The sequence below is a fragment of the Thamnophis sirtalis genome, unplaced genomic scaffold (assembly GCF_051295495.1).
Source record: "Thamnophis sirtalis isolate CommonGarterSnake01/CBP01778 unplaced genomic scaffold, rThaSir2_p1.2 scaffold_3, whole genome shotgun sequence".
In the NCBI taxonomy this organism is placed as follows: Eukaryota; Metazoa; Chordata; class Lepidosauria; order Squamata; family Natricidae; genus Thamnophis; species Thamnophis sirtalis.
The window spans coordinates 17,243,860-17,269,544 of record NW_028261383.1 but is presented as its reverse complement, the minus strand read 5'-3'; the positions used below and the strand labels follow the sequence as shown (position 1 = coordinate 17,269,544).

The 25,685-nt window shown below is 44.0% G+C and overlaps 1 protein-coding gene across 1 annotated transcript in view; it reads right to left on the bottom strand.

Annotated features, from left to right (window-relative positions):
- Positions 1-5,923: 5,923 nt before the first annotated feature.
- LOC148047311 (uncharacterized) overlaps positions 5,924-25,685 on the bottom strand; it is a 30,551-nt gene continuing 10,789 nt past the window's right edge. Inside the window, exons 7-16 of the mRNA XM_087708040.1 lie at positions 22,655-23,146; positions 22,288-22,402; positions 22,104-22,171; positions 20,948-21,077; positions 18,359-19,622; positions 11,794-12,370; positions 11,431-11,545; positions 11,247-11,314; positions 9,309-9,438; positions 5,924-8,118 (exon numbers count right to left, since the gene is read on the bottom strand). Coding sequence (XP_087564166.1) covers positions 6,278-8,118; positions 9,309-9,438; positions 11,247-11,314; positions 11,431-11,545; positions 11,794-12,370; positions 18,359-19,622; positions 20,948-21,077; positions 22,104-22,171; positions 22,288-22,402; positions 22,655-23,146 — 4,800 coding nt within the window. The 3' untranslated portion in view covers positions 5,924-6,277. The remainder of the gene's footprint in view (positions 8,119-9,308; positions 9,439-11,246; positions 11,315-11,430; positions 11,546-11,793; positions 12,371-18,358; positions 19,623-20,947; positions 21,078-22,103; positions 22,172-22,287; positions 22,403-22,654; positions 23,147-25,685) is intronic.

Sequence of the window (25,685 nt, the reverse complement as noted above, 5' to 3'; positions counted from 1 at the left end):
AAAGGATGTACAGTAAATAGTAAGCCTTCTCACCACTGCGGCTCCTTTGGTGAAAAAGGAAACACTCGCTCCGAAACTCTTGTCATGCTATATATATTTACATGGATTTTGGAAGAAAAGATTCCGTGGCATAAAAGACACTTTTGAATGATACTTTCTTGTTCCTATTGCCCGTCTTGTATCCCTATTTTACGCAGTAGAAACAAGTCGTGAGTTCAGTTATTTTCATGTCCAAGGAGGAGTAACTGTTTTGCAATTTGAAACACGCTCAGGCGTATGTCTCCCACTCATCCCTGGAGTGCTTATCCTAACCATATTTCTGGCCCGGGTTTCCAAAAGTCCATTTCCTTTGCTAATACTTCAGCATGTCTTACGGCAGCACACTTTTAAGTTTTCTATTCATTCTTATTTTGGAGCCAATTCGAGAGAAGGCGGGGAGAGAAAACTATAGAGTTAGAGCACAGAGCCTTTTAGCTGCATCTTCTAACTCAGCAACACTTATAACCCCATTCTCCTTAAAAAATTTCTTTCCTGCAGTAAATAATGCGGAGCAGGGTGAAAAGGTGGATTGGGACAAGATTAACTCAAAAAGGAAAATGGAAACTATAATAGGGGATTCAGGACCAATTGCATTTTTAACTGCAACTCTGTTCTAGTGGATATCTTCATCAGAGGGATGAATTAATCTTGAAATGATTAATCTCTTAATTTCCACTGGTTAATCTTCACTGGTTCTCATTTTTGGCCTAGAACCTCCTACTTAGCTAAAACCGTAAGGGTTGAGCTTTCACCTTGTCTTATTTGGATCATATCAAAGTAGGGCTAGCTTTTATGAGGAGTATTATCCAAGAAGACTCTTGCACGAGTTTTAGATTACTATTCCTTTTGAGGCTCCTGCCACACTGAATTGACAAGGCTACTCCTGCGTGGATCCATTTATCTAAAGCTCCTTCAGGACTTCATGTATTGATACGGTTTTTTTCCAGAGGTGGGATTCACTTACCTTCCCTAGTGATTCACAAATGTGCTCATACGCATCTCCTCTGAATATGTGTACAAATAATTTAGCTTTACATTTTGCCCAATATATTTCTTCCTTATTTTCCCTTGCTGGACAGGAAGGTTTTGCACTGAAGGATCAAAGGAAGATGAACTTTCCCAATTCCAATTATTTGACTGCTTTCTCTCCTAATTTTCTTTTTCCATTTTTACTGTACATTTCTTTATTCTGTCTTCATGCTGGATAACTTGAAATGGCTCTTCAGAATTGTTATTCGCCTGCCCATTATAGCCTCCAAAAAAAGAGAAACAAAAATGATAACAAGGTTAGGGGAAAAGATCAAAGTGTAGAAAATCAAGTGAATTTCCTTCTCGATTTATGTGAAATTGCAATATAAAGGGAATCCTAGAGTTACAAATAGAATGGAGCCTGCCGTTCACATTTGTACCACAAGGATTTAAGTGGATCCCATTAAATGAACCAGTCCCAATATCTACCCCCCACCCCATGCATTCATAAAGTGCCTTCTGTCAGGGTTCCAAGTAACACCAACAGAATCAACACTCCGAGACAGTCATCTTCCTCAAAGTACAAATTTATTAGAGATGTCATCTTGGCACATCTGGAGGAAACCTGAATCTGAAACTAGGGCCCCTTATAAAGGTGCTCATGCAGCACTCATTGATTAGATGCATGAAGATGGCAGGGGCTTCCTGGAGTCCGAACAGCATGACTTTGAACTGGAAGCTGCCTAACGGGCAGTTGAAGGCTGTCTTCCATTCATCCCCTTCCCTGATTTGTACCTGGTAATATGCTTCCCTCAGGTCTAGTTTTGTGAACACTTTGCCCTTTGATAGGTGACTTAGCATGTCTTTCATTAGGTGGAAAGGGTAGGTATTCTGCATGCACATGGCATTAATTCCATGGAAATCCACACACCCTCATCCCCCCCCCCCTTCTTCTTTTCTTTGAACAGCACTAGGGCTGCCACATTAGATTTGGCAGGCTGGATGAAACCCCTTGCCAAATTGGTGTTGATGTACTTCCTCAGTTTGTCCATCTTTCTAGGGATCATGGAATACATCGGGTTTTGGCAGCTTAGCTCCTGGCACTAATTCTATTGCACAGTCGGTGGAGAAGTGTGGGGGGAGAGATGTTACATTCATGCTCGCTGAATGCATCTGCCAGATCCCTGTACTCTTTGGGCACCTGGGGAAAGCCAGGTAGGCCATCCGTGGTAGCTGCTACCCCCTCTCCCCGATCAGGGCTGATTGGGGGCTGAAGTGGTTGAGCTTCTCCCTGAGGGGACGGTGGTAGTGGACCAATGCTTATTTTTAGCTTTCAATAGCCGTCTTCCCACATGATGGCTGGACCCCTTTTGTCCAGCCAAGCAAGGCCTAAGATGAGCAACTCTCATCTTTGGGGCTACCACAAAGCATGTAAGTTTCCAATGGTGTCCCATTTCCAGTCTCACAAATTCTGTGACTACAATGGCTGGGGCTCCGATTATTAATGTCCCATCAACTTGCTTGAAGCGTATGGTGCACCCCAGGGGTTTAGTGCCTATCCCTAGCTTCTGGACAGTGGGGAGGCTAATTAGGCGCTAGTACATTCAGTGTCTATGAGGGCTTCTATGTCCACCTGGGCTCCTGTTCTAGGTAACCACTATTCAGAACTTTATGGCAAAAGGGGCAGATGGCCTTATTTACCATCGGATCCACTTCGCTGGCCTCGCTGGTGATGCCTAGAGAGGGTTCTGGAGCTGGAGCTTCTCCCCACTTTGAAGGTGGGGTAGGAACCTCAATAGCTTGCCAAGTGAGTTTTCCTTTGTCCAGCAGCTTCCGTGGAGTTTTGTTCATTTTAGAACTTGCCGGAGTCCAGATCTAAGGGACAGGGGACCTTGCCAGGCATTCAGACGCTTGGTGGCCTTGCTGGTCACACCTGAAGCACTTGATCTTGGTTGCAGGGATCAGCTTTGGCTCTCTGACCTGTTTTACACTGGTTCAATGTCCCAGGGTTCCCTTGGGGTTCATTTCCTGAAGGGGGTTTCCAGTGTGGTGGATTTCGAGTTCCATAGCCACTGAAATCCAATACCATTCCTGAATGTTATTAGGGAACCCTCTGAAAGCATAAGCTTGTCTGAAGTCCTGATCTAGGGCCTCTTTGAAATGCTGAGCAAAGAGGCATTCTGGCCAGTCTTAGTTTTCCTGCCACTCTCTGGAATTATCAGACCAACTCCTTCACAGGCCTATCCCTTTGCTTCAGGTCCTTGATCTTGGCTTCTGCTTCTTCTCTCTGGGAAGTATCCTTAAATCGGTCCTTAGCAGCTGCACAAATTCATTGGCACTCTCTAGTTCTGGAGCCCCTTTGTCATGTAATTGGGCCAGCCATTCAGCTGCTTCTCTTTCCATCATATTGTCTGCTAATGCTGAAATTATTTCTCATCTGATTGGTACTGAGCCTCATAGCTGGAGAAATGGGACCAGTTCAGAAAGTACGCCAGCTTCCCCAGGGTTCCGTTGAAAGTAGCTCTAAACCATAGCTCTGAACCTAAAGTAGCTCTGAAATTTCTAGAATATCTTCATCATGGTGTTGGGTCACCCATTCAGCTACGTTCCCTTTCAAGTTTGTTGTCATAGCCCAGACCATGGCTTAGTCGCTGGGATAGTCTGCAGCATGATTATCTATGTTGGCCCATGCCTGCTTCAGGAAGAATGCAAGCTTGTTCAGGTCCTTCATCAGTGGAGGGGCGGATTGGGGAGGGGATGGGGCAGTGGTGAAGCCCAAGATAGATTCCATTGCCCCAGGACCCAGCTGGCCCCGGGAGAATATGCCCATGGTGGGGATCCTTGCTACCCTAGTAGGTGGTGTGGGTGGCCGAGTGGGCTCACCAACCGATGATGGGGCAGCGGGATTTGCTGTGGATCCTGGCAAGACTTCCACCAGCACTGGGGGAGGACTAGCCAACTGAGTCACTGCAGCTGGAATTGGACTGCAGCATGGTGGAAATGTCGAAATAGGCCGGTTCAGGATCACTCTGGGTGCCTCAGATCTGCACAGTTATCCTATGCCCTTGATGCTCATCTGGTTCAACTTCTCCAGCAGGTTCTTCTTGTGACACACCAGTGGTCAGTGGAGCTGTCAGCAGAGTCAGACAGTGAGGAGGTTGGGAAGGAACATGGGCCAGTCCTGGAGACTGGGGATGGCTCAGATGAGGGCCCTGCATCAGAGGCAGCGACAGGACCAAAACCGTCCGGCAGTTCTCAGTTGCCTTTGGAGCTACACAGCAATGAGGCAGAGGAACAGCTGGAGCCTGTTCCCAGTGTGCGCAGAGCTGCCAGAAGAAAAGAACAGCTAAGAAATCAGGTCGATTTGGGAGTAAAGCCACAGGTGGACAGTGAGTTGCCCCTCTCATAGGAAATAAAAGAGAAGTAAAAGGGGAGTGTGCTTTCGCAGGAAACAATTCCTTCGGTCATTAGATTCATTTCAGGAGTGTGAAGATCTGTCTGTGATTCTCAGAAATTCTGTGTCAAGTCTTTCCTTGCACAGCACTGCATTTCAAAAATATTTACATGGCAGCTTTTCAGCTAGATAAGATCTGTTGTCATAAATTCAACTTTGAAAAACTTTATCAGGCATTTGCTGATTGTGAAGGAGAGGAATTCACGTTCATTTAATAAAAGGGCTCTTGTCGGGATCAGGAATCTTTGTGCTTTTGGGGGAAGTCTAAGTCAATCATCTGGCCAGGAAAAGCCATCCAGTTATCTCCATTTCCCATATTCGTCTAGGTCGGGTGTCGGCAACCCACGGTTCGAGAGCTGAATGCAGCTCTTTTGTTGATCTGCTGTGGCAGTCGGGTGTTCCCACCACTACCTGGCCCTGCCCCTTGCCCTCTCCTCCCAGTCACTCCTCTCCTGGCCTAAGAAGGTAAAGTCAAGGGCGGGGAATGGAGATTTGCTGCATATTCCAGCACAGGAGCAAAGCACCCCTGTACTTGCCTTATCTCTCACTAGGTCTCATGGACGCTTCTTCTGGCCCCTGCTGGTATTGCCAAATGGCGGCCTGCACTAGTTACCAGTTGTCTTCCGAGTGCGATTCAAGGTACTAATTATGACCTTTAAAGCGCTCCATGGCTTAGGCCCAGGGTACCTGTGAGACCACCTACTGCCACGGGTAGCCCCCCATCGTCCAGTGCGATCCCACAGAGTTGGCCTCCTCAGGGTGCTGTCGGCCAGACAGTGTCGGCTAGCGACCCCCAGGGGGAGAGCCTTCTCTGTGGGAGCACCTTCCCTCTGGAATGAGCTGCCCCCGGAGCTTCATATAATCCCCAACCTCCGGTCCTTCCGACGTGCCCTAAAAAGTTGGCTTTTCCAGCAAGTCAGCCTGGCCTGAACAAAATAAAATAAATGATTGATTATTGTTAATTTTAATCTATTTTTTAAATGTTATTGTTAATATTAATTGGGTTTGTTTTTGGATGTTCTATCTAATTTTCTTTTTAACTTTTGTAGTATGTGTTTTTTTTAATGTTGTACGCCGCCCTGAGTCCTTTGGGGGAAGGGTGGCATATAAATCCAATAAACAAACAAACAAACAATTGCATGCACAAAAAGGGCTGGAAGAAGCACCTGCAAGACCCAGAAAGAGATGAGGCACTTGAGAATCAGAATCAGAGAGCGAGAGGGAGGGAAAGAGAAAGGGGAGAATGAGAAAGAGAACACAGGATCAACTTCCTCTGCTCTCTGCGTTCCCACCACGTGCTGAAGCGAACCATACAGGCAGAAGTCTCCCTCCCTGCTAAATGGCCCCGCAGAGCCCACTTGAAAACTCGGAGCTTGGCTCCAAATGTTTAACCCTTGAGTCCCTCCCGCCTCCATCCCACTTGCCACGGCGCCCACCTCTACCCAGATGGAACACCACCTGCCCACCCCCCAAGAACAAGTGCAGGGGCGCCCGCCTGCCAACTTCTGCCCGCTTAATTGTCTTAACTGTACAAAAACTTCAGGTTGCTTCTCTCCATTATTAGTTTCCATCTATTGTTTCTTGTCTTGCCCTCTGATGCTTTGGGGGAAAAATGACCCCCTCCTCTTTGTGGCAGCCTCTCAAATACTGGAATATTGCTTTCAGATTACTCCTAATCCTTCTTTTCAACAGAGTAGCCAAACCAAAATCCAAGGTCCTACTCATAGCTACTGTTTTTGAGCCAGGTTTTGACCATATGCTGACTTTGTAAACTGCTTAAGAGTGCTGTAAAGCAGTTTGGAGTGGTATATAAGTTTAAGTGGAATGGCTATTGCTATATAGTTTTTCCCGAGCATGGATCCTTTTATGACAAGTAAGACTATGATTCCGAGCAAAGCTCTTTCCACAGTCCATGCATTTATAGGGCTTCTCTCCCGTGTGGATTTTGTTATGGGAATTAAGATCGTAGATCCGAGCATATGACTTTCCACAAATCATGCATTTATATGGTTTCTCCCCTGTGTGGATCTTTTTGTGGATACTAAGCCTACTGTTCAGAACAAAGGTCTTTCCACACTCCACGCATTTATATGGTTTCTCTTCTGTGTGGAGCTTCTTGTGGATAGTAAGGACACTCCTGCGAGTAAAGGTCTTTCCACACTGCATGCATTTATACGGCTTCTCCCCTGTGTGTTTCATCTCATGGGAAATAAAATGACCTCTTTGAGCAAAGGTCTTTCCACACTCCATGCATTTAAATGGTTTCTCTCCGGTGTGGATCATTTTATGGGACGCAAGATAACCACTTTGCGCAAAGCTCTTTCCACATTCCATGCATTTATATGGTTTCTCTCCTGTGTGGAGCCTTTTGTGGACAGTAAGTCCACTGCTATGAGTAAAGGTTTTCCCACACTCCATGCATTTATACGGCTTTTCTCCTGTGTGGATCTTCTTGTGGATAGTAAGTGTAGTCCTCAGAGCAAAGGCCTTTCCACACTCCATACATTTATATGGTTTTTCTCCTGTATGGAGCTTTTGGTGGATACTAAGTGAATTGTTATGAGTAAAGGTTTTCCCACACACCTTGCATTTATATGATTTCTCTCCTGTGTGTATCATCTTATGGGAAGCAAGATAATGGCGTTGAGCAAAGGTCTTTCCACACTCCATGCATTTATATGGTTTCTCTCCTGTGTGGAGCTTTCTGTGGACATTAAGTCCACTTTTATAACTAAAGGTTTTCCCACATTCCATACATTTATATGGTTTTTCTCCTGAGTGGACACTTTTATGGGAAATAAGATGACATCTTTGAGCAAAAGTCTTTCCACACTCCATGCATTTATATGGTTTCTCTCCTGTGTGGGTCTTTTTGTGGATAGTAAGTCTACTGCTCAGAGCAAAGGTCTTTCCACACTCCATGCATTTATATGGTTTCTCTCCTGTGTGGATCATTTTGTGGACAGCAAGTCTACTGCTCAGAGCAAAGGTCTTTCCACACTCCATGCATTTATATGGTTTCTCTCCTGTGTGGATCAGTTTGTGGATAGTAAGTCTACAGCTCAGAGCAAAGGTTTTCCCACACTCCATGCATTTATATGGTTTCTCTCCTGTGTGGATCATTTTGTGAGAAATAAGATTACTACATCTTCTGAACTGGTTACCACACTCCCTGCATTTGTATGGCTTCTCCCCAGTATGAATTCTTTTATGGCAAGTAAGTTGCCCATTTGTTCTAAAACATTTTCCACATTCCAAACATTTATAAGGCTTCTCTTTTGTATCAATCACTTTTTGAGATGCAAGGAAGTTATTTCCAAGGGAAAGAATGAATGTTCCATTATAATTTTGTCCGTTGTGTCTTCTTATAGCAACTTCTCCTTTGTTTTGGCTTAAATAGTGTTCATTTACATGTAATTTAGCTTTGATGAGCTCCGTACTTTTCCCAAGATAGAGTGTCCTTATTTCCTCTTGTTGGGCAAGAAAGTCTTGCCATAGGGCATCAGTGGAAGATGAGTTTTCCTGATACCAATTATTTGACTGGTTCCACTCATGGCTTTCTAATTCCATTTGAAATCCAAATTTCTCTGGTCCATCTTTAGCATTTATCCCTTGGAACAATTCACAGGAATCTTGATTCTCCTGGCCATTATTACCTTCAAAGCAAAAGAGAAATTAAAATGATAAACAAGGTTAGAGAAAAAGATCAAACAGTAGAAAATAGACCTCAGGGTACTGATCTTGCGTAATCTCTCACTGCAGTACTGTAAGCTTGTGTTCTTTATGAACTGAGGACTGCAGAAGGTCCAACTTCTCCCATGTTACACTCCTTTTAGGCGGCCTGCACTGGTTGCCGGTTGTCTTCCAGGTGCGATTCAAGGTACTAATTATGATCTTTAAAGCGCTCCATGGCTTAGGCCCAGGGTACCTGCGAGACCACCTATTGTCACCGGTAGCCTCCCATCGTCCAGTGCGATCCCACAGAGTTGGCCTCCTCAGGGTGCCGTCGGCCAGACAGTGTCGGCTAGCGACCCCCAGGGGGAGAGCCTTCTCTGTGGGAGCGCCTTCCCTCTGGAACGAGCTGCCCCCGGAGCTTCGTATAATCCCCAACCTCCAGTCCTTCCGACACGCCCTAAAAAGTTGGCTTTTCCAGCAAGCCAGCCTGGCCTGAACAAAACAAAACAAATTATTGATCACTGTTAATTTTAATTTTAATTTTTTTTTAACTTTTGTATTATATGTTTCTTTTAATGTTGTACGTCACCCTGAGTCCTTGGGAGAAGGGCAGCATATAAATCTACTAAATCTAAACCTAAACCTCTTAGAGTCCAACTTCACAGCAGGGCAAAAGTCTTTAAAAACGAAGAGGCCTTCCCTCTGTTTACAAAGCATTTGGCCCTGGATTATTCTGTCCTTCACAATTTGGGGACAGTCATATAGGGAACTGTCATAACTCGGGGATTATAGGATGCTCTGGGTCACACTTCATGAGGCCTTTGCTCTTGAATTGGATTGGGAGAATGCTCTTTGATTGGCCTGAGCGTGAAAGTTCAGTTCTCACACACTTTTGGGAGATTTCAGAGGAAAAATGAAAACACATTCCTCTCACGTGACATACAGAGGACTCATTAAAGCAATCTTTTTTATATTTTACAGATATGAAATGGCACAGAAAGGATGTAAACAAAGAGACATTGACTCTTTCCTTCCTTGGAGTAGGAGAAGGCCAGATACTTTCCTTCTCCCTCCCCGGAGACGATATTGGATTAGTGACTTTTTAAATTTAAAACAACTAACTATAATCTGTACATTTGAACTCTCTGATTGGGGACAAGAAAACTCTTACCCAGAGAGACCACGTTCATATAGTTTTCAAGCATGACTTCCGAATGCAGCGCTTTTTGGTCAGGATCCAGCTGAGACCATTCCTCCTCAGAGAAACACACAGCCACCTCCTCGAAAGACACCAGACTCTCCTGAACACAGAAAAAGAACAGAATTGGAGGATTCGCAACCTCTGTTCATCTTCATCAATGACTTTAAAAAGAGGATAGAACAGAAACTCATCAAATTTGCAGATAAGATCAAATTGACAGGAATACCAACACTCCAGAAGATAAGCTCAAGATATAGAAGGATCGAAAGATTGCGTCCCATCTAACAAAATGAAAATCAATGATGAGAAATGGAAGGTGCACAGAATAGGTGATATCAGGCTCAACAGTAAGTAGAAAGTGAAAGTGAAACTTGGAGTTCTAGTGGACAATCACTTGAGCCAGCAGTGTAACTACAGTTGCCAAAAAAAACCCAACAGATTCATAAGCTGCATTAAGAGGGGGATAGAATCAAGATCAAATGTTGGTATCACTTTATAATGCCTTGCTAAGACCACACTTAGAATATTGCATCCAGTTTTGGTTGCCAGATTTAAAAAATATTTTGAGACTCTAGAAAGAGTGTAGAGAAGAACAGCAAAAATATTAGTGGACTGAAGGCTAAAACATACAATGAACTGTTGCTGGAATTGGGTATGTCTGGTTTAATGAAAAGAAGGACTAGGGGTGACATGATAGCACTGTTTTAGAAACAATGGATGGAAACTATTCAAGGAGAGAACCAACCTACAACTAAAGAGAAATTTCCTGACAGTGAGAACAATTAATCAATGAAATGACTTGCCTCCAGAAATTGTGCGTGCTCCAACACTGGAGGTGGTTAAAAAGAAATTGGACAGCCATTTATCTGAAATGTTATAGGGCTTCCTGTCTGAGCAGGGGGTTAGACTAGAAGACCTCTGAGATCCCTAGCCACGTTGATATTCTCTTCTATTGTTCCCAAATTCCCAAAGCAAAGATATGCACTAAGTTAAGTGGTTGTGCTTCACACAAGTCCTAATTTGAGGTAAGAAAATGGGAAAATATGAAAATTGCTTTAACTCGCACCCTCACCACTGCCCAGGCCTTCCGCACGGCCCTTAAGATCTGGCTATCCCGTCAGGCCTGGGGATAAAAATCTTAGTTTGTCCCCTCCCGAATGATGAATGAATGTTGTGCTCTATTTTTAATATTATGTATTGTCTTATGTTTTTTGTCTTTGTACCCCCCTCCCTGTGTTTTGTAAGCCGCCCTGAGTTCCCTCAGGGAAAAGGGCGGCCTATAAATTATAATAAACACTCTAAACACTCTAAACTGAAAAAATATTTGGGGAAGTTTTATCAAGTTGATTGATTCTGCAAAGCCTTCACTGTCTTTCAGTAAATTAATCCCACTTTTGGATCAACTGATCTATTGCTCTAGCATTGACTGATCTAGTAGCCATTGGCTGAATCAAAGAAAGCAAGGAAGAAAAAATTACCCGGGAATGTCATTTCTCAGTCTTTCCAAAGTGGGAATATTTGATGCCCTAATCAGTGGATTGGAAATTATTTGGTAGCCCATAGTATATTGATTACACATTCTATGTGGCCACTCCCTTTGGATTTTAATAGTCTGCTCTATTTTTTAATATGATTTTCTTATTTTTGAACTGGAGGTTATAAATAAAGCTTTTCAAAAATGGTAATGTCGCAATTATTTATTTTTCATTATCCTTGCACAATGGCAAGTCCAAGATTTACAAAAAGACAGCAACTTGAAACAGCTATTCTGCTGTTCACGTTGTGGAAGAACACTAAAATAACCCAGTCCAAACAGGGGGGGGGGATAGAAGGAGGGAGCACTCTGCACATTTCCTGCTTCATTTCCTGGAGGGAGAATACAAATTTAATAACTTTTCCCTTTCTTACTTGATTTGGAGATTCAATCACTGTTTGAGCTCCATCGTAAAAATCAGAAAACTTCATTCTTTGTTTCTCTGTAGGGAATAAATAATACCAAAATGCATAATTAATAAAATAGGAGGAGGTATTCTATAGAAGAATACAGAGAGTGAAGGTAAAGCAGATGGGTAATCTGAGGATCTAAGATTACCTCCTAAAATGTCTTGACTTTGATCTTCCCAGGGGATCCCCCTTAAAAATAGCTCCTGAGGGGGATTTGGTGGGTTCTTCTTTCCCTCAGGATATCTGATCTCCACATTGCAGCACTTCAAATAGGAGGAAGGAAAAAAGAAGCAGAATTAATGCACATCACACAACATAAAGTAGATTCTTATATTGGGGGGGGACACAAAGCCCCCAATATCCATCAGTGTGGTTGAGTGGGAAAACAATGGATGAATGTCCGACAAGAATTGGTGGGAACATATTGTGAATTTCAGAAAAGTTTGGGAAGGAGGGGTGAAGTAGTTAAACATATTCTTTATTCCCTTTTGAGCTCCCTAAAGTCTCTCACCTGCAACTGGACCTGCTCCTTCTGCTCCTCCGCCTGGCTCAGGAGGAAGCCTTCTGCAAGGGCCACCGCCTGGGAGCTGGTTTCTGCTCCACACTCCCGCACCCAGCTCTCCATCTCTGGGGGCAGAAGAGCCAGGAGCTGCTCCAGAACAACCAGGTCCAGCATCTGTGCCTTTGTATATCTTTCTGGCTTCAACCACTGATGGCAAAGGTGATGGAGTCGGTTACAAAGTCCTCTGGGACCTTCAGTCTCCCCATATTGCCAGGGCTGAACTTCTGAATGGAGGATGGTTTCCTCCTCCAGGATCTTCTGCCCAGTCCTTGTCGAGAGCTTCCCCCGCTTGCCAGGCTGAGCAGCTGAAGGGCCTTTTCTGCTTCCCTCCTTGGCAAAGGGTTGTGTCTCCATCCTTTCTCTGTCCTGCAGAGCAACTCCAGATGGGTCCAAGGACTCTGGTGGGTCTCCAGATGCGTTTTCTTTCACGGGACCATTTCTGGTGTCCCAGGACGGATCCCTGCAAGTTATTCCGCTCTTTTTCTTCCCACAAGAGAAAATTTTGCCTTGCAAAGATTTCAAATGGCTTCAAGTTTCTGTATCTGAGATGGAAAGAAAAAGAAAAGCCAAGAATTAGAAATTAAAATTTATCCAATGAAAAACATCCCCCCAACCTGCCCGGATCCCCAAGCGGCTCATCCCGGCGCAGGGCCGAGCCCCTCCCCCCTCCGCACCAGCAGGGCCGGGAAGCAAGCAGCTGGAGAGGCAGCTTCTTTGCCCCTCCGGAGACAGGATCGGACCCTCAGGGAGCCTAGTGCGAATCCTGCCTCCTCCCCGTCCGGCTTCTCTCCTCTCCTCCTGGGTCTCCGCAAGGCCGACCCTCCCCTCCCCCCACTCGGGCTCTTCCCCAGACACCTGTAAGGGAAGGGATCCCTGGATCCCCGCCGCCTTGCAGGCATCCCCGCTTCCCATGTATGCAGGGGGCGGCTGGGGAGCATGGGACAAGGGAAGAGCCCCTCATCCTCACCCGGGGCACATCTGCATCTCTCCCCGAAAGACTCTCCCGCAGCACCCCCGACTTCTGCGGAACTTCAGGGGTTAAGGAGAGTGAGTGCGGCGTCCTAGAGCGGCAAGCGTTTGTCATCTAACGTCCTTCGCAACTTCCTCTGGAATGACAGCTGTGACGTCCGCCCTCCAGTAGCCCAATGGGGAAGCGCCTGGATCTCCCTTGTCTTTGTGGAAGTCGCCCCCTGGTGGATTTGGCCGCAAAGTGCCAGGATTCTAGAAAGGGCGGGAAAGAGGGGCGCGTCTGAGGGGAAGGGAGAGGACAGGGATGATGGGCATGGGAGTAGGGGGAAAGGCCCCTCCCGTCACGGCCACCCTGAGCAAAAAGAAAAAAGACTAGTTTCAAAATGGAGAAAAACTTCAAATCTCTGGATATTCCGAAAATTTCGCCTCATAACGAGGCTCTTTAATTGAGAAACGAAGAGGGGGGAAAGCGTGTTTCATCTCTGACTGGGGAAAAGGTGGAATTACAAAATTAAGAAAGGAAGATCAATAATACAATACAATAGCAGAGTTGGAAGGGACCTTGGAGGTCTTCTAGTCCAACCCCCTGCTCAGGCATGAAACACTATATCATTCCAGACAAATGGCTATCCAACATCTTCTTAAAGACTTCCAGTGTTGGGGCATTCACAACTTCTGGAGGCAACTTCTGTTCCACTGGTTAATTGTTCTCACTGTCAGGAAATTTCTCCTCAGTTCTAAGTTGCTTCTCTCCTTGATTAGTTTCCACCCATTGCTTCTTGTTCTGCCCTCAGGTGCTTTGGAGAATAGCCTGACTCCCTCTTCTTTGTGGCAACCCCTGAGACATTGGAGCACTGCTATCATGTCTCCCCTAGTCCTTCTTTCTATTAAACTAGACATCCCCAGTTCCTGCAACCGTTCTTCATATCTTTTAGTCTCCAGTCCCCTAATCCTCTTTGTTGCTCTTCTCTGCACTCTTTCTAAAGTTTCCACATCTTTTCTACATCGTGGGGACCAAAACTGAATGCAGTATTCCAAGTCTGGCCTTACCAAGGCATTATAAAGTGATATTATCACTTCACGTGATTTTGATTCTATCCCTCTGTTTATGCAGCCTAGAACTGTGTTGGCTTTTTTGGCAGCCGCTGCACACTGCTGGTTCATATTTAAATGGTTGTCCATTAGGACTCCAAGATCCCTCTCTCAGTTACTACTATTGAGCAAGGTACCACATATACTGTACCTGTGCATTTTGTTTTTCTTGCCTAAATGTAGATCCTTACTTTTTTCACCATTGAATTTCATTTTGTTAAATAGTGCCCAATGTTCAAGTTTCTCAAGATCCTTCTGCATCTTTAGCCTATCTTCTGGAGTTCTGGCTATTCCTGCCAGCTTGGTGTCATCTGCAAATTTGATGAGTTCCCCATTTATTCCCTCATCCAGATCATTGATGAAGATGTTGAAGAGTCCTGGGCCCAAAACAGAGCCTTGGGGTACTCCACTGCATACTTACCTCCATGAAGATGCAGTTCCATTGAGGACTACACATTGAGTGCGGTTGGTCAGCCAGTTACAAATCCATCTGGTGGTGATGCTGTCTAACCCACATTTTTCTACTTTATCTAGTAGTAGATTATGCTCTACTTTATCAAATGCCTTACTGGAGTCCAAGTAAATTATATCGACAGCATTCCTCTGGTCCATTAATTTTGCCACTTTGTGCTCGTGGGGGGGTGGGGGCCAAAAAAGGGGGGAAATTGCCTGTTTTTTGACAAAAAAATGTATGCATAGCATTATGGAGGCTTATAGAGTGCTGCTGGGGGGGGGGGGGGAAACAGCCTTTTTTCTCATTTCTGCCCTTCCCAGCCCCCAGTGTATGCACAGCCATTTTGGTGAAGGGGTGGAGCTTCGAGAGGGAAAAAAATGCTGAATTCAATGTATAAGACACACCCAGATTTCCAGCCTCTTTTTTGAGGAAAAAAAGTGTGTCTTATACTCCGAAAAATACGCTAATTATGTTTGTTTTTTGTAAAAATCTTATATTTTGACATCTTTCTTGTATGTTGAATTTATTTGTACATGCAGCCACCATGCTAAATTGATCCCTTGCCTAACCTGTTCCTGTTTACTTTTAAGTTCCTGGGTTCTGGACCCCCTACACAGGCTGGAGACGGGCCTGTTTCTGGACTTCTGGGAGGCCCATTTTTTTGCCCTCCCAGAGTCTCTGCAGGGACCCTGCACTTACCTAGCATGATGGACGGGCAGCACGGAGACTCCTGGGAGGGGAGGTGTGAGCAGGACTTGCCGGTCCTTGCAACAACCATTTTGGCAAACTGGATGCAAAATTAACATCCAGTTCACCCAAACCAGTGCGAAATGGCTGAATCCCACCCCTGGCTATGGGCAAAGACGGAGACAGTGGGCAGGTGGCTACGCATCTGATGGGTTGGATCACGTGCCTCCTCCAAACCTCCGCGCCTCTGCTAGTGTTGCTGCCATAAGGTGAGGCAAGAGATGGTCCAAGGGTGGTGCGTGATCTCACACTGCAGTATTTAGGCTTGTGTTCTTTAGGAACTGAGGACTGCACAAGATCCAGGGCAAAAGTCTTTGAAAATGAAGAGGCCTTTCCTTTGTTTGCAAAGCATTTTTCCCTGGATCTCATGTAGGCCTTGGTTAGTAAAGAACAGAGGCCTAAAATACTGTAGTACAATATCACGCGAAATCAGTAGCCTGAGATCTTGCACTACTGGTCTCACATGATCTTGCATTAAACTAGGTTTGGCATTTGTTTTCTGGAAATGGACCGAAGCAGGTAAAGGAACCGATGGCTGGCTACATCGTCCCACGGTAAGACTCAGCGGAGTGGGATGGGGAAACAGACTCTCTGGAAAACACAGCTTGTGTCTTGCAGTTATTGTGAACTCCAGTCTTAAGTGGAGGAAATGGGACACAGGCAGGGAATCCATAATCAGGGAAAATAGTTTTATGCATTTGTTTTTTTTTTATTTCTTGAATTCAATACATACAGGTGCCCTATTCAAATTACTTGCTCAGCCTGACATTGAAAGGCAGAAGCAGAAAGGGCAGACCCCAGTCTTTTCCGATGAACATGTGGATGACCCAGCTTTTGTGCCCACTGAAAGGCTCTGAATGAAAAAGGAAACCAGTTCCAAAATGGAGGAAAAGCTGAGTTCAATCTCACCGGCTCATTGTTCATTCAGTCTTTTAATCTTTCTCAGGTCGGTAAAAGGAGGACCCAGATTGCTAGGGACAATATGCTGACTTTGTAAACTGCCCAAAACTGCTATAAAACTTTGTGGAGCGGTATATAAGTCTGAAACCTAGCTAACCACTGAGTTGGACTATGGACTGCCAAATAGCATTTGAAAAACTGAAAAAAACTCTTTTCAGCTGAACTTGTATTAAAAAACGCAGACCTAAAGAAACCATTTGTAATCCAGGCTGATGCAGTGATGTGGCAGTGGGTGCTGTTTTATCCAAAAGAGCGAAGAAAGCGAATTACAACCATGTCTCCATACCTCTAGGACAGTGTTTCTCAACCTTGGCAACTTGAAGATGTCTGGACTTCAACTCCCAGAATTCCCCAGCCAGCGAATGCTGTTGAGTTGAAGTCCGGACATCTTCAAGTTGCCAAGGTTGAGAAACACTGCTCTAGGAAGTTAACTGAAACTGAACAGAGATGGGCAATATGGGAACAGGGGTGTTTTGCAGTTAGGTGGGCACTCCTAGCTTGGAGACATTTCTTTGAAGGAAGTGAAATACCTTTCCAAGTATGGACCGAACACAAGAACTTGGAAGCACTCAAAACCCCACGGAAAATGTCTCAAAAATAAGTCCAGTGGTCACAGTATTTCCAACGCTTTAATTTCATTTTGAAGTATTTACTGGTATGGAAAAACTTTTTGGCAGATGCCTTGTCCAGACTACCGCAATACAACAGTGTCAAGGCAGAAGTAATTAAGCCCATGAGCCCAAACTTCCAATTAGCAGCTAAATTCATCACACGCTCTCAGGAGACGAATGCCCCCTCCACCTTAGACAATGCCACCACACAGATTTCAAAAAAGCCTTAGAAATGGATGGGAGGTTTAGTGCCAATAAACACACTTGCGTAATAAAAAAGAAGTTAGCTTGGGTGGGAAATATGCTTTATGTCCCAGCTAGGGAAAGGCTGAAAACTTTGCAAGCTTGTCACGACTCCAAATTAGCTGGTCACTGGTTTGGTAAAAACATTACATTTACTGAAACGGCGATTCTGGTGATCCTCATTTTAAAAAGGACATAGAAAGTTATGTGGTAAGCTGCACCATCTGTGCTGCTGCTGAACACCTGGCAGAGCCTCTCTCTGGGAATGTGTAATCAACACCTGATCTTACGGGTTCTGGCACACGCATGCACACTAGCCAGCTGGTCTTTCCATGGGCATGGGCACCAGAAAGTGGAAGACCACGTGCACCAGGAAGTTGCTCTTCTGCTTTCCGGCATGCATGCACATGCAAAGATCAGCTGGCCAGCTTGCACACACGCAACTGTCAGCTGCTCTTCCAGTTTCCGGTGCTGCTGCACGTGAAGTCCAACTAGCTGATTGCACATGAGTGCACCGGAACTCAAAAGAGCAGCTGCTCTTCCGGTTTCCAGCACACACACGTGCGTTCTGGTTTCAGCATTTGGTGCCAAAAAGTTTCGCCAACACTCTCCTATGACCATTTCAGAAAAGTGACTATCCAGTCTCCTAAAAACATCCAGTGAAAAAGCACCCACAATGTCTGAAGGCAAGCTGTTCCACTGGCTGATTGTCCTCACTGTAAGGAAGATTCTTGTTAATTCCGGGTTGCTTAGTTCATCTGCATTGCTTCTTGTCCTGTCCTCTGATGCTTTAAAAAATAAATTGATGCCTTCTACTTTGTGGAAGCCTCTCAAGTACTGGAATACTGCTATTATGTCACTCCTAATCCCATATTTTTCTCTAGACTAGCCAAACCAAAATCCTGCAACAATTCTACATATGTTTTCATCCTTAGATCTTTAATCATCTTAGCTGCTCTTTTTACACTTTTTCCAAAGTCTAAGCATCTTTTTTCTAATGTAATGTCCAAAATTGGATGCAGTATATCCCAAGTGTGGTCTTGCTAAGGTTTTATAAAATGGTACTAATATATCATGGGAATTTGATTCTATGCTTCTGTTTATACAACCAAACATTATATTAGCTTTTTTAGCTGCTGCTAAAAAACATGAGATGACTCATGTTCAAGTGATCATCATTCAGACTCCCAAGGTCCCTCTCACAGATACTATTTTTGAGCCAGTTTTCATGTAATCTGTTTTTCCCACCCAGGTGTAAAACTTTACTTTTCTCCACATTAAATTTCACTTTGTTGGATTCAACCTTGTCTCATTTGGATCAGAAAGGCACAATATAAAACAAAAATCTATAGACATGGTGGGTTAAAAGTTGGAATCCAGTACTACAAGCTAATTGCCAACAACTCATGGTTGATTCAGGCTTTAATCTTTGTCAGGTCAATATAATGAGGACCCAGATTTCTTGGGATGATATGCTGACTTTGTAAACTGCTCAAATACTGCTATAAAGCTTTGTGGAGTGGTAGATAAGTCTAAAGTGGAATTGCTATTGCTAGATACTTTCTCCCGAGCATGCATCCTTTTATGAGAAGTAAGATTCCTATTCTGAGCAAAAGTATTTTCAGATTCCATGCATTTATAGGGTTTATCTCCTGTGTGGACACTTTTATGGGAAATAAGATGACATCTTTGAGCAAAAGTCTTTCCACACTCCATGCATTTAAATGGCTTTTCCCCTGTGTGCATCTTTTTGTGGATGGTAATTCCCCTTCTAGAACTAAAGGTTTTCCCACATTCCATACATTTATATGGTTTCTCTCCTGAGTGAATCATCTTATGGCGAATAAGATGACCTCTTTGAGTAAAAGTCTTTCCACACTCCATGCATTTATATGGTTTCTCTCCTGTGTGTATCTTTTTGTGGATAGTAAGTCTACTGCTCAAAGCAAAGGTCTTTCCACACTCCATGCATTTATATGGTTTCTCTCCTGTGTGGATCATTTTGTGTATGGTCAGTCTACTGCTCAGAGCAAAGGTCTTTCCACACTCCATGCATTTATATGGTTTCTCCCCTGTGTGGATCCTTTTGTGTTTTCTAAGTCCATCGCTCAAAGCAAAGGTTTTCCCACACTCCATGCATTTATATGGTTTCTCTCCTGTGTGGATCATTTTGTGAGAAATAAGATTACTACATCTTCTGAACTGTTTACCACACACTCTGCATTTGTATGGCTTCTCCCCGGTATGAATTCTTTTATGGCAAGTAAGTTGCCAATTTCTTCTAAAACATTTTCCACATTCCAAACATTTATAACGCTTCTCTTTTGTGTCAATCACTTTTTGAGATGCAAGGAAGTTATTTCCAAGAGAAAGAATGAATGTTCCATTATAATTTTGTCCGTTGTGTCTTTTTATAGCAACTTCTTCTTTGTTTTGGCTTAAATAATGTTCATTCACATGTAATTTAGCTTTGATTAGCTCCAAAGTTTTCCCAAGATCGACTGTCCTTATTTCCTCTTGTTGGGCAAGAAAGTCTTGCATTAGAGCATCAGTGGAAGATGAGCTTTCCTGATACCAATTATTTGACTGCTTCCAGTCATGGCTTTCTAATTCCATTTGAAATCCAAATTTCTCTGGTCCATCTTTAGCATTGATCACTTGGAACAGTTCACAGGAATCTTGATTCTCCTGGCCATTATTACCTTCAAAGCAAAAGAGAAATTAAAATGATATTAAGGTTAGAGAAAAAGATCAAACAGTAGAAAGTAAAGTGAATTTCCTTTTGAATTTTTCTGAAATTCCATTAGGTTGTATGTTTGCATGTTTACAGCGGTGTGATATAGACATGATGATTTCTATAATCATGTGTTATGAAAGAGTTGAAAATATCTAGAAAACATATTTTCTTTATAATTATCTATCTATCTATCTATTTATCTATCTATCTATCATCTGCAAATCTAACTAAAAGTCAATTTTGAGTTAAGGAATAATCAGGGAAAACATCCAACAGTAGGGTTTAGGAGAAAAGTAAAGACTTATTGGGATAGGTTAATTTCAGCAGAGACCTGTGAGAAATGAATCAATTTGGAAACAAGCTCCTTCTTCCCCGGTGTACCCTGGAACAGCTGCTGCATGTGTCTGCCTGGCAGCTGGGAATCCCCGCTCGGCCTGTTCCTTTATCCCAGCGATGAGATTTTGGAGCTAAATCCTTGCTTGAAGCCTCCCATTGGCTTGTAAACACTCTTTGTACTGAGACTGGAAAGAATGGGAGGCTTTAAGAATGGTTATGTCGCTGCACCAAAGTCTCATCGGCTTGCAAGGACTTTATGGCCAGACAGGTACAGCCTTCTGTTCACAGACAACAAAGGCCTAAGCTACTTTATTGCGAGATCACATGAGACCAGTAGTACAAGACCTCAGGGTACTGATCTCATGTGATCTCGCACTGCAGTACTGTAGGCTTGTGTTCTTTATGAACTGAGGACTGCATGAGGTCCGACTTCTTAGAGTCCAATTTCACAGCAGAGCAAAGTCTTTGAAAACGAAGCGGCTTTCCCTGTTTACAAAGCATTTGGCCCGGAATCATTCTGTCATTCGTAATTTTGGGACAGTCACATAGGGAAGTGTCGTAACTCGGGGATTATAGGATGCTCTGAGTCACACTGCATGAGGCCTTTGCTCTTGAATTGGATTGGGAGAATGCTCTTCCATAGCCTTAGCGTGAAAGTTGTCTTCTCACACAATTTTGGGAGGTTTCAGAGGAAAAATGAAAACACATTCCTCTCGCATGACATGGAGAGGACTCATAAAAGCAATCTTTTTTATATTTTACAGATGTGAAATGGCACAGAAAGGATGTAAACAAAGAGACATTGACTCTTTCCTTCCCTGGAGTAGGAGAAGGCCAGATACTTTCCTTCTCCCTCCCTGGAGACGATATTGGATTAGTGACTTTTTAAATTTAAAACAACTAACTATAATCTGTACATTTGAACTCTCTGACTGGGGACTAGAAAACTCTTACCCAGAGAGACCACGTTCCTATGGTTTTCAAGCATGACTTCCGAATGCAGCGCTTTCTGGTCAGGATCCAGCTGAGACCATTCCTCCTTAGAGAAATACACAGCCACTTCCTTGAAGGACACAAGATTCTCCTGAACACGGAAAAAAGAACAGAATTGGAGGATTCGCAAAATATGTTCATCTTCATCAATGATTTAGACAAGAGGATAGAAGGGGAATTCATCAAATTTGCAGACAAGACTAAATGGACAGGAATACCAACACTCCAAAAGATAAGCTCAAGATATAGAAGGATTGACAGTTTGGTCCCCATCTACAAAATGAAAATCAACGGTGAGAAATGGAAGGTGCTACATTTAGAAAAGAAAAACCAAATGCACAGGCACAGAATAGGTGATATCAGGCTCAACAGTAAATAGAAAGTGAAACAGGGATCTTGGAGTTCTAGTGGACAATCACTTAAGCCAGCAGTGTAACTACACTTGCCAAGTTCACCCCCCAACAGATTCATAGGCTGCATTAAGAGGGGGGTAGAATCAAGATCAAATGTTAGTATCACTTTAAAATGCCTTGCTAAGACCACACTTAGAATATTGCATCCAGTTTTGGTTGCCAGATTTAAAAAAGATCTTGAGACTCTAGAAAGAGTGTAGAGAAGAACAGCAAAAATATTAGTGGACTGAAGGCTAAAACATACAATGAACTGTTGCTGGAATTGGGTATGTCTGGTTTAATGAAAAGAAGGACTAGGGGTGACATGATAGCACTGTTTTAGAAACAATGGATGAAAACTATTCAAGGAGAGAACCAACCTACAACTAAAGAGAAATTTCCTGACAGTGAGAACAATTAATCAATGAAATGACTTGCTTCCAGAAATTGTGCGTGCTCCAACACTGGAGCTGGTTAAGAAGAAATTGGACAGCCATTTATCTGAAATGTTATAGGGCTTCCTGTCTGAGCAGGGGGTTAGACTAGAAGACCTCTGAGATCCCTAGCCACGTTGATATTCTCTTCTATTGTTCCCAAATTCCCAAAGCAAAGATATGCACTAAGTTAAGTGGCTGTGCTTCACACAAGTCCTAATTTTAGGTAAGAAAATGGGCAAACATTTCCTAGAGGGAGAATACAAATTTAATAACTTTTCCCTTTCTTACTTGATTTGGAGATTCAATCGCTGTTTGAGCTCCATTGTAAAAACTAGAAAACTTCATTCTTTGTTTCTCTGTAGGGAATAAATAATACCAAAATGCATAATTAACAAAATAGGAGGAGGTATTCTATAGAAGAATACAGAGAGTGAAGGTAAAGCAGATGGGTAATCTGAGGATCTAAGATTACCTCCTAAAATGTCTTGACTTTGATCTTCCCAGGGGATCCCCCTTAAAAATAGCTCCTGAGGGGGATTTGGTGAGTTCTTCTTTCCCTCAGGATATCTGATCTCCACATTGCAGCACTTCAAATAGGAGGAAGGAAAAAAGAAGCAGAATTAATGTACATCACACAACATAAAGTGATTCGTATATTAGGGGGGAGGGACAAAGCCCCCAATATCCATCAGTGTGGTTGAGTGGGAAAACAATGGAAGAATGTCCGACAAGAATTGGTGGGACATCGCCACATATTATGACTTTGAGAAAAGTTTGGGGAGGGGTGAAGTATTTAAACATATTCTTTATTCCCTTTTGAGCTCCCTAAAGTCTCTTACCTGCAACTGGACCTGCTCCTTCTGCTCCTCCGCCTGGCTCAGGAGGAAGCCTTCTGCAAGGGCCACCGCCTGAGAGCTGGTCTCTGCTCCACACTCCCGCACCCAGCTCTCCATCTCTGGGGGCAGAAGGAACAGGAGCTGCTCCAGAACAACCAGGTCCAGCATCTGGGCTTTGGTGTGCTTTTCTGGTCTCAGCCAGCGCCTACAAAAGTCATGGAGTCGGCTGCAGAGTCCTCGAGGACCCTCAGCCTCCCAGTGTTGGATGAAATTCCGCAGCTGAACTTCTGAAGGGAGGATGGTTTCCTCCTCCAGGATCTTCTGCCCAGTCCTTGTCCAGAGCTTCCCCACCTTCCCATGCTGAGCAGCTGAAGGGCCTTTTCCGCTTCCATCCTTGACAAAAGGTTGTGCCTCCATCCTTTCTCTGTCCTGCAGAGCAACTCCAGATGGGTCCAAGGACTCTGGTGGGTCTCCAGATGCCTTTTCCTTCACGGGACCATTTCAGGTGCCCCAGGACGGACCCCTGCAAGTTATTCCGCTCTTTTTTGCCTCCCCAAGAGAAACTTTTGGCTTGCAAAGATTTCCAATGGCTTTGAGTTTTTGTATCTGAGATGGAAAGAAAAATATATGCCAAGAATTAGCCACTGAAAAAGCTTCACCCAACCTGCCCAGAGTCCCCAGTGAGTCATCCCAGCGCAGGGACTCGGTCCCCGCTCAAGCAGGTCCGGGAAGGAGGCAGCTGGAGAGGCATCCCCACTTCTCTCCCGCTCCGGAGACACGATCGGGCCCTCTGGGAGCCTGGTGCGAATCCTGAGTCCTTCCCCCCACCCCCGGCTCGGCTCCTCTCCTGTTGAGCCTCTGCAAGGCGGACTCTCCCCTCTCCACACTCGGGCTCTTCCCCGGTCACGGGGCAGGAAGGGATCCCCGCCGCCTTGCAGGCATCCCCACTTCTTCCGCTTTTCCCTACGTGCAGGAAGCGGCTGGGGAGCATGGGACACGAGAAGAGCACCCCCCTCTCACCCGTGGCACATCTGCATCTCTCCCCGCCAGACTCTCCCGCAGCACCCCCGACTTCTGCGGAACTTCAGGGGTTAAGGAGAGTGAGTGCGGCGTCCTAGAGCGGCAAGCGTTTGTCATCTAACGTTCTTCGCAACTTCCTCTGGAATGACAGCTCTGACGTCCGCCCTCCAGCAGCCCAATGGGGAAGCGCCTGGGTCTCCACTGTCTTTGTGGAAGTCGCCCCCTGGTGGATTTGGCCGCAAAGTGCCAGGATTCTAGAAAGGGCGGGAAAGAGGGGCGCGTCTGAGGGGAAGGGAGAGGACAGGGATGATGGGCATAGGAGTAGGGGGAAAGGTCCCTCCCATCACGGCCACCCTGTGCAGAAAGAAAAAAAGACTAGTTTCAAAATGGAGAAAAACTTCAAATCTCTGGATATTCCGAAAATTTTACCTCATAACGAGGCTCTTTGCGAAAGGAAGAGGAGAAAAGCACGTTTCATCTCTGACTGAGGAAAAGGTGGAATTACGAAATTAATAAAGGAAGCTCGTGGAAAAGGAATATCAATCTAAACTATGATGGGAGAAAAAACATTTTTATGTAGGGATTGAGTAGGAAATTCACCTCAACAAATGTGATTAGGAAACTTAAGCCCTTTGGAGAATTTATGGCAGGGATATATCATTAGGCCACAAATGAAAAGTGAAAACAAACATATTCCACCACATTTGCAGTCGACAATGACACAAAAGGGTTAGCGCCAGTAAGCAAAACAAAGAATTTAAAAGGATGGAAAATGGTTAAAAATCCATTTTAAATGAATGGAAGTAACCTTTGATTTGTATGTATCTAATTTTTTCCCTGCAGTTTAACATAGAAAGTTTTATAATCCAAATTTAGCTAAAAAAAACCCGGAAAATGGCTAACAAGGGGCCAAAATGCCCCGGAAAATGGGCAGCTGTCCTCCCCCACTACATGCATTGTTCCCCCCCCCCATCCCATCGACCCCGCATACGCCACCCACCAGGGAGAACTACAATGATGATCCGGCTTTCTAGAAATCCCCTGGTCTATATAAATTGTGTTGTCTCGGTACAGTTAATTTGAGCAATAGTCATCATCATAACAATAGTATTTATAATATTAGTAATAATCATATAATTTCAGTAATGCCTCATCATAACAATCATAAACATATGAGAATAGTGCTTAATTATATTTTGAAAAACCATTTTTACAATATTAATCATTCTCTTGTATTTTTAAAGAAATTTAACTTCTGTTTCTACTCATTAATCATTGATAAAATGAATCCCAAATTAAAATATATTCAGTGTCTTCCTTGTCTTTAATTTTACATGTTAGTCTACTCATTTCTGCACATTCTAGTACTTTATTACATTCTCTTCTGTAGGGATCACTGTTATTCCAGTATTACGCAAATGCAATTCTAGCCGATGTTAATACATGTAATATTAAATACGTATTTCCTTCAGTATATTTTTCTAATATAATACCCAACAGAAATATTTCTAGTTTTAAGTCTTTGTGTTCTTTTATCATTATTTCTATCCAAGTGTGTATTTTTGTCTAATATTTTTTTGCCTTAGGGCACGTCCACAACATGTGGTAATACAAGCCCGGTGTCTGGTTACATTTCCGGCACTTAGCTGACATATCCTTAAACATCTTGGCTAGTCTTGCTGGTGGAAAGTGCCATCTGTAAAACATTTTATATAGGTTTTCTTTATATGCTGTTCACGTTGTTAATGTATAATTCATCTCCCAGAGGTTTTGCCATTTAGCTAATTATTTCGAATCCCTTTACTTCCCCGTCCCCGAGGCCCCTAACTTATGGGGTGCCGCAGGGCTCGGTCTTATCCCCCCTACTATTCAACATATACATGAAACCGCTGGGCGAGATCATTCGGAGGCACGGGATAAAATACCATCAATACGCGGACGATACACAGCTGTATCTGTCCGCCCCGTGCCAACTCAATGAAGCGGTCGACGTGATGAACCAGGGTCTTGAGGC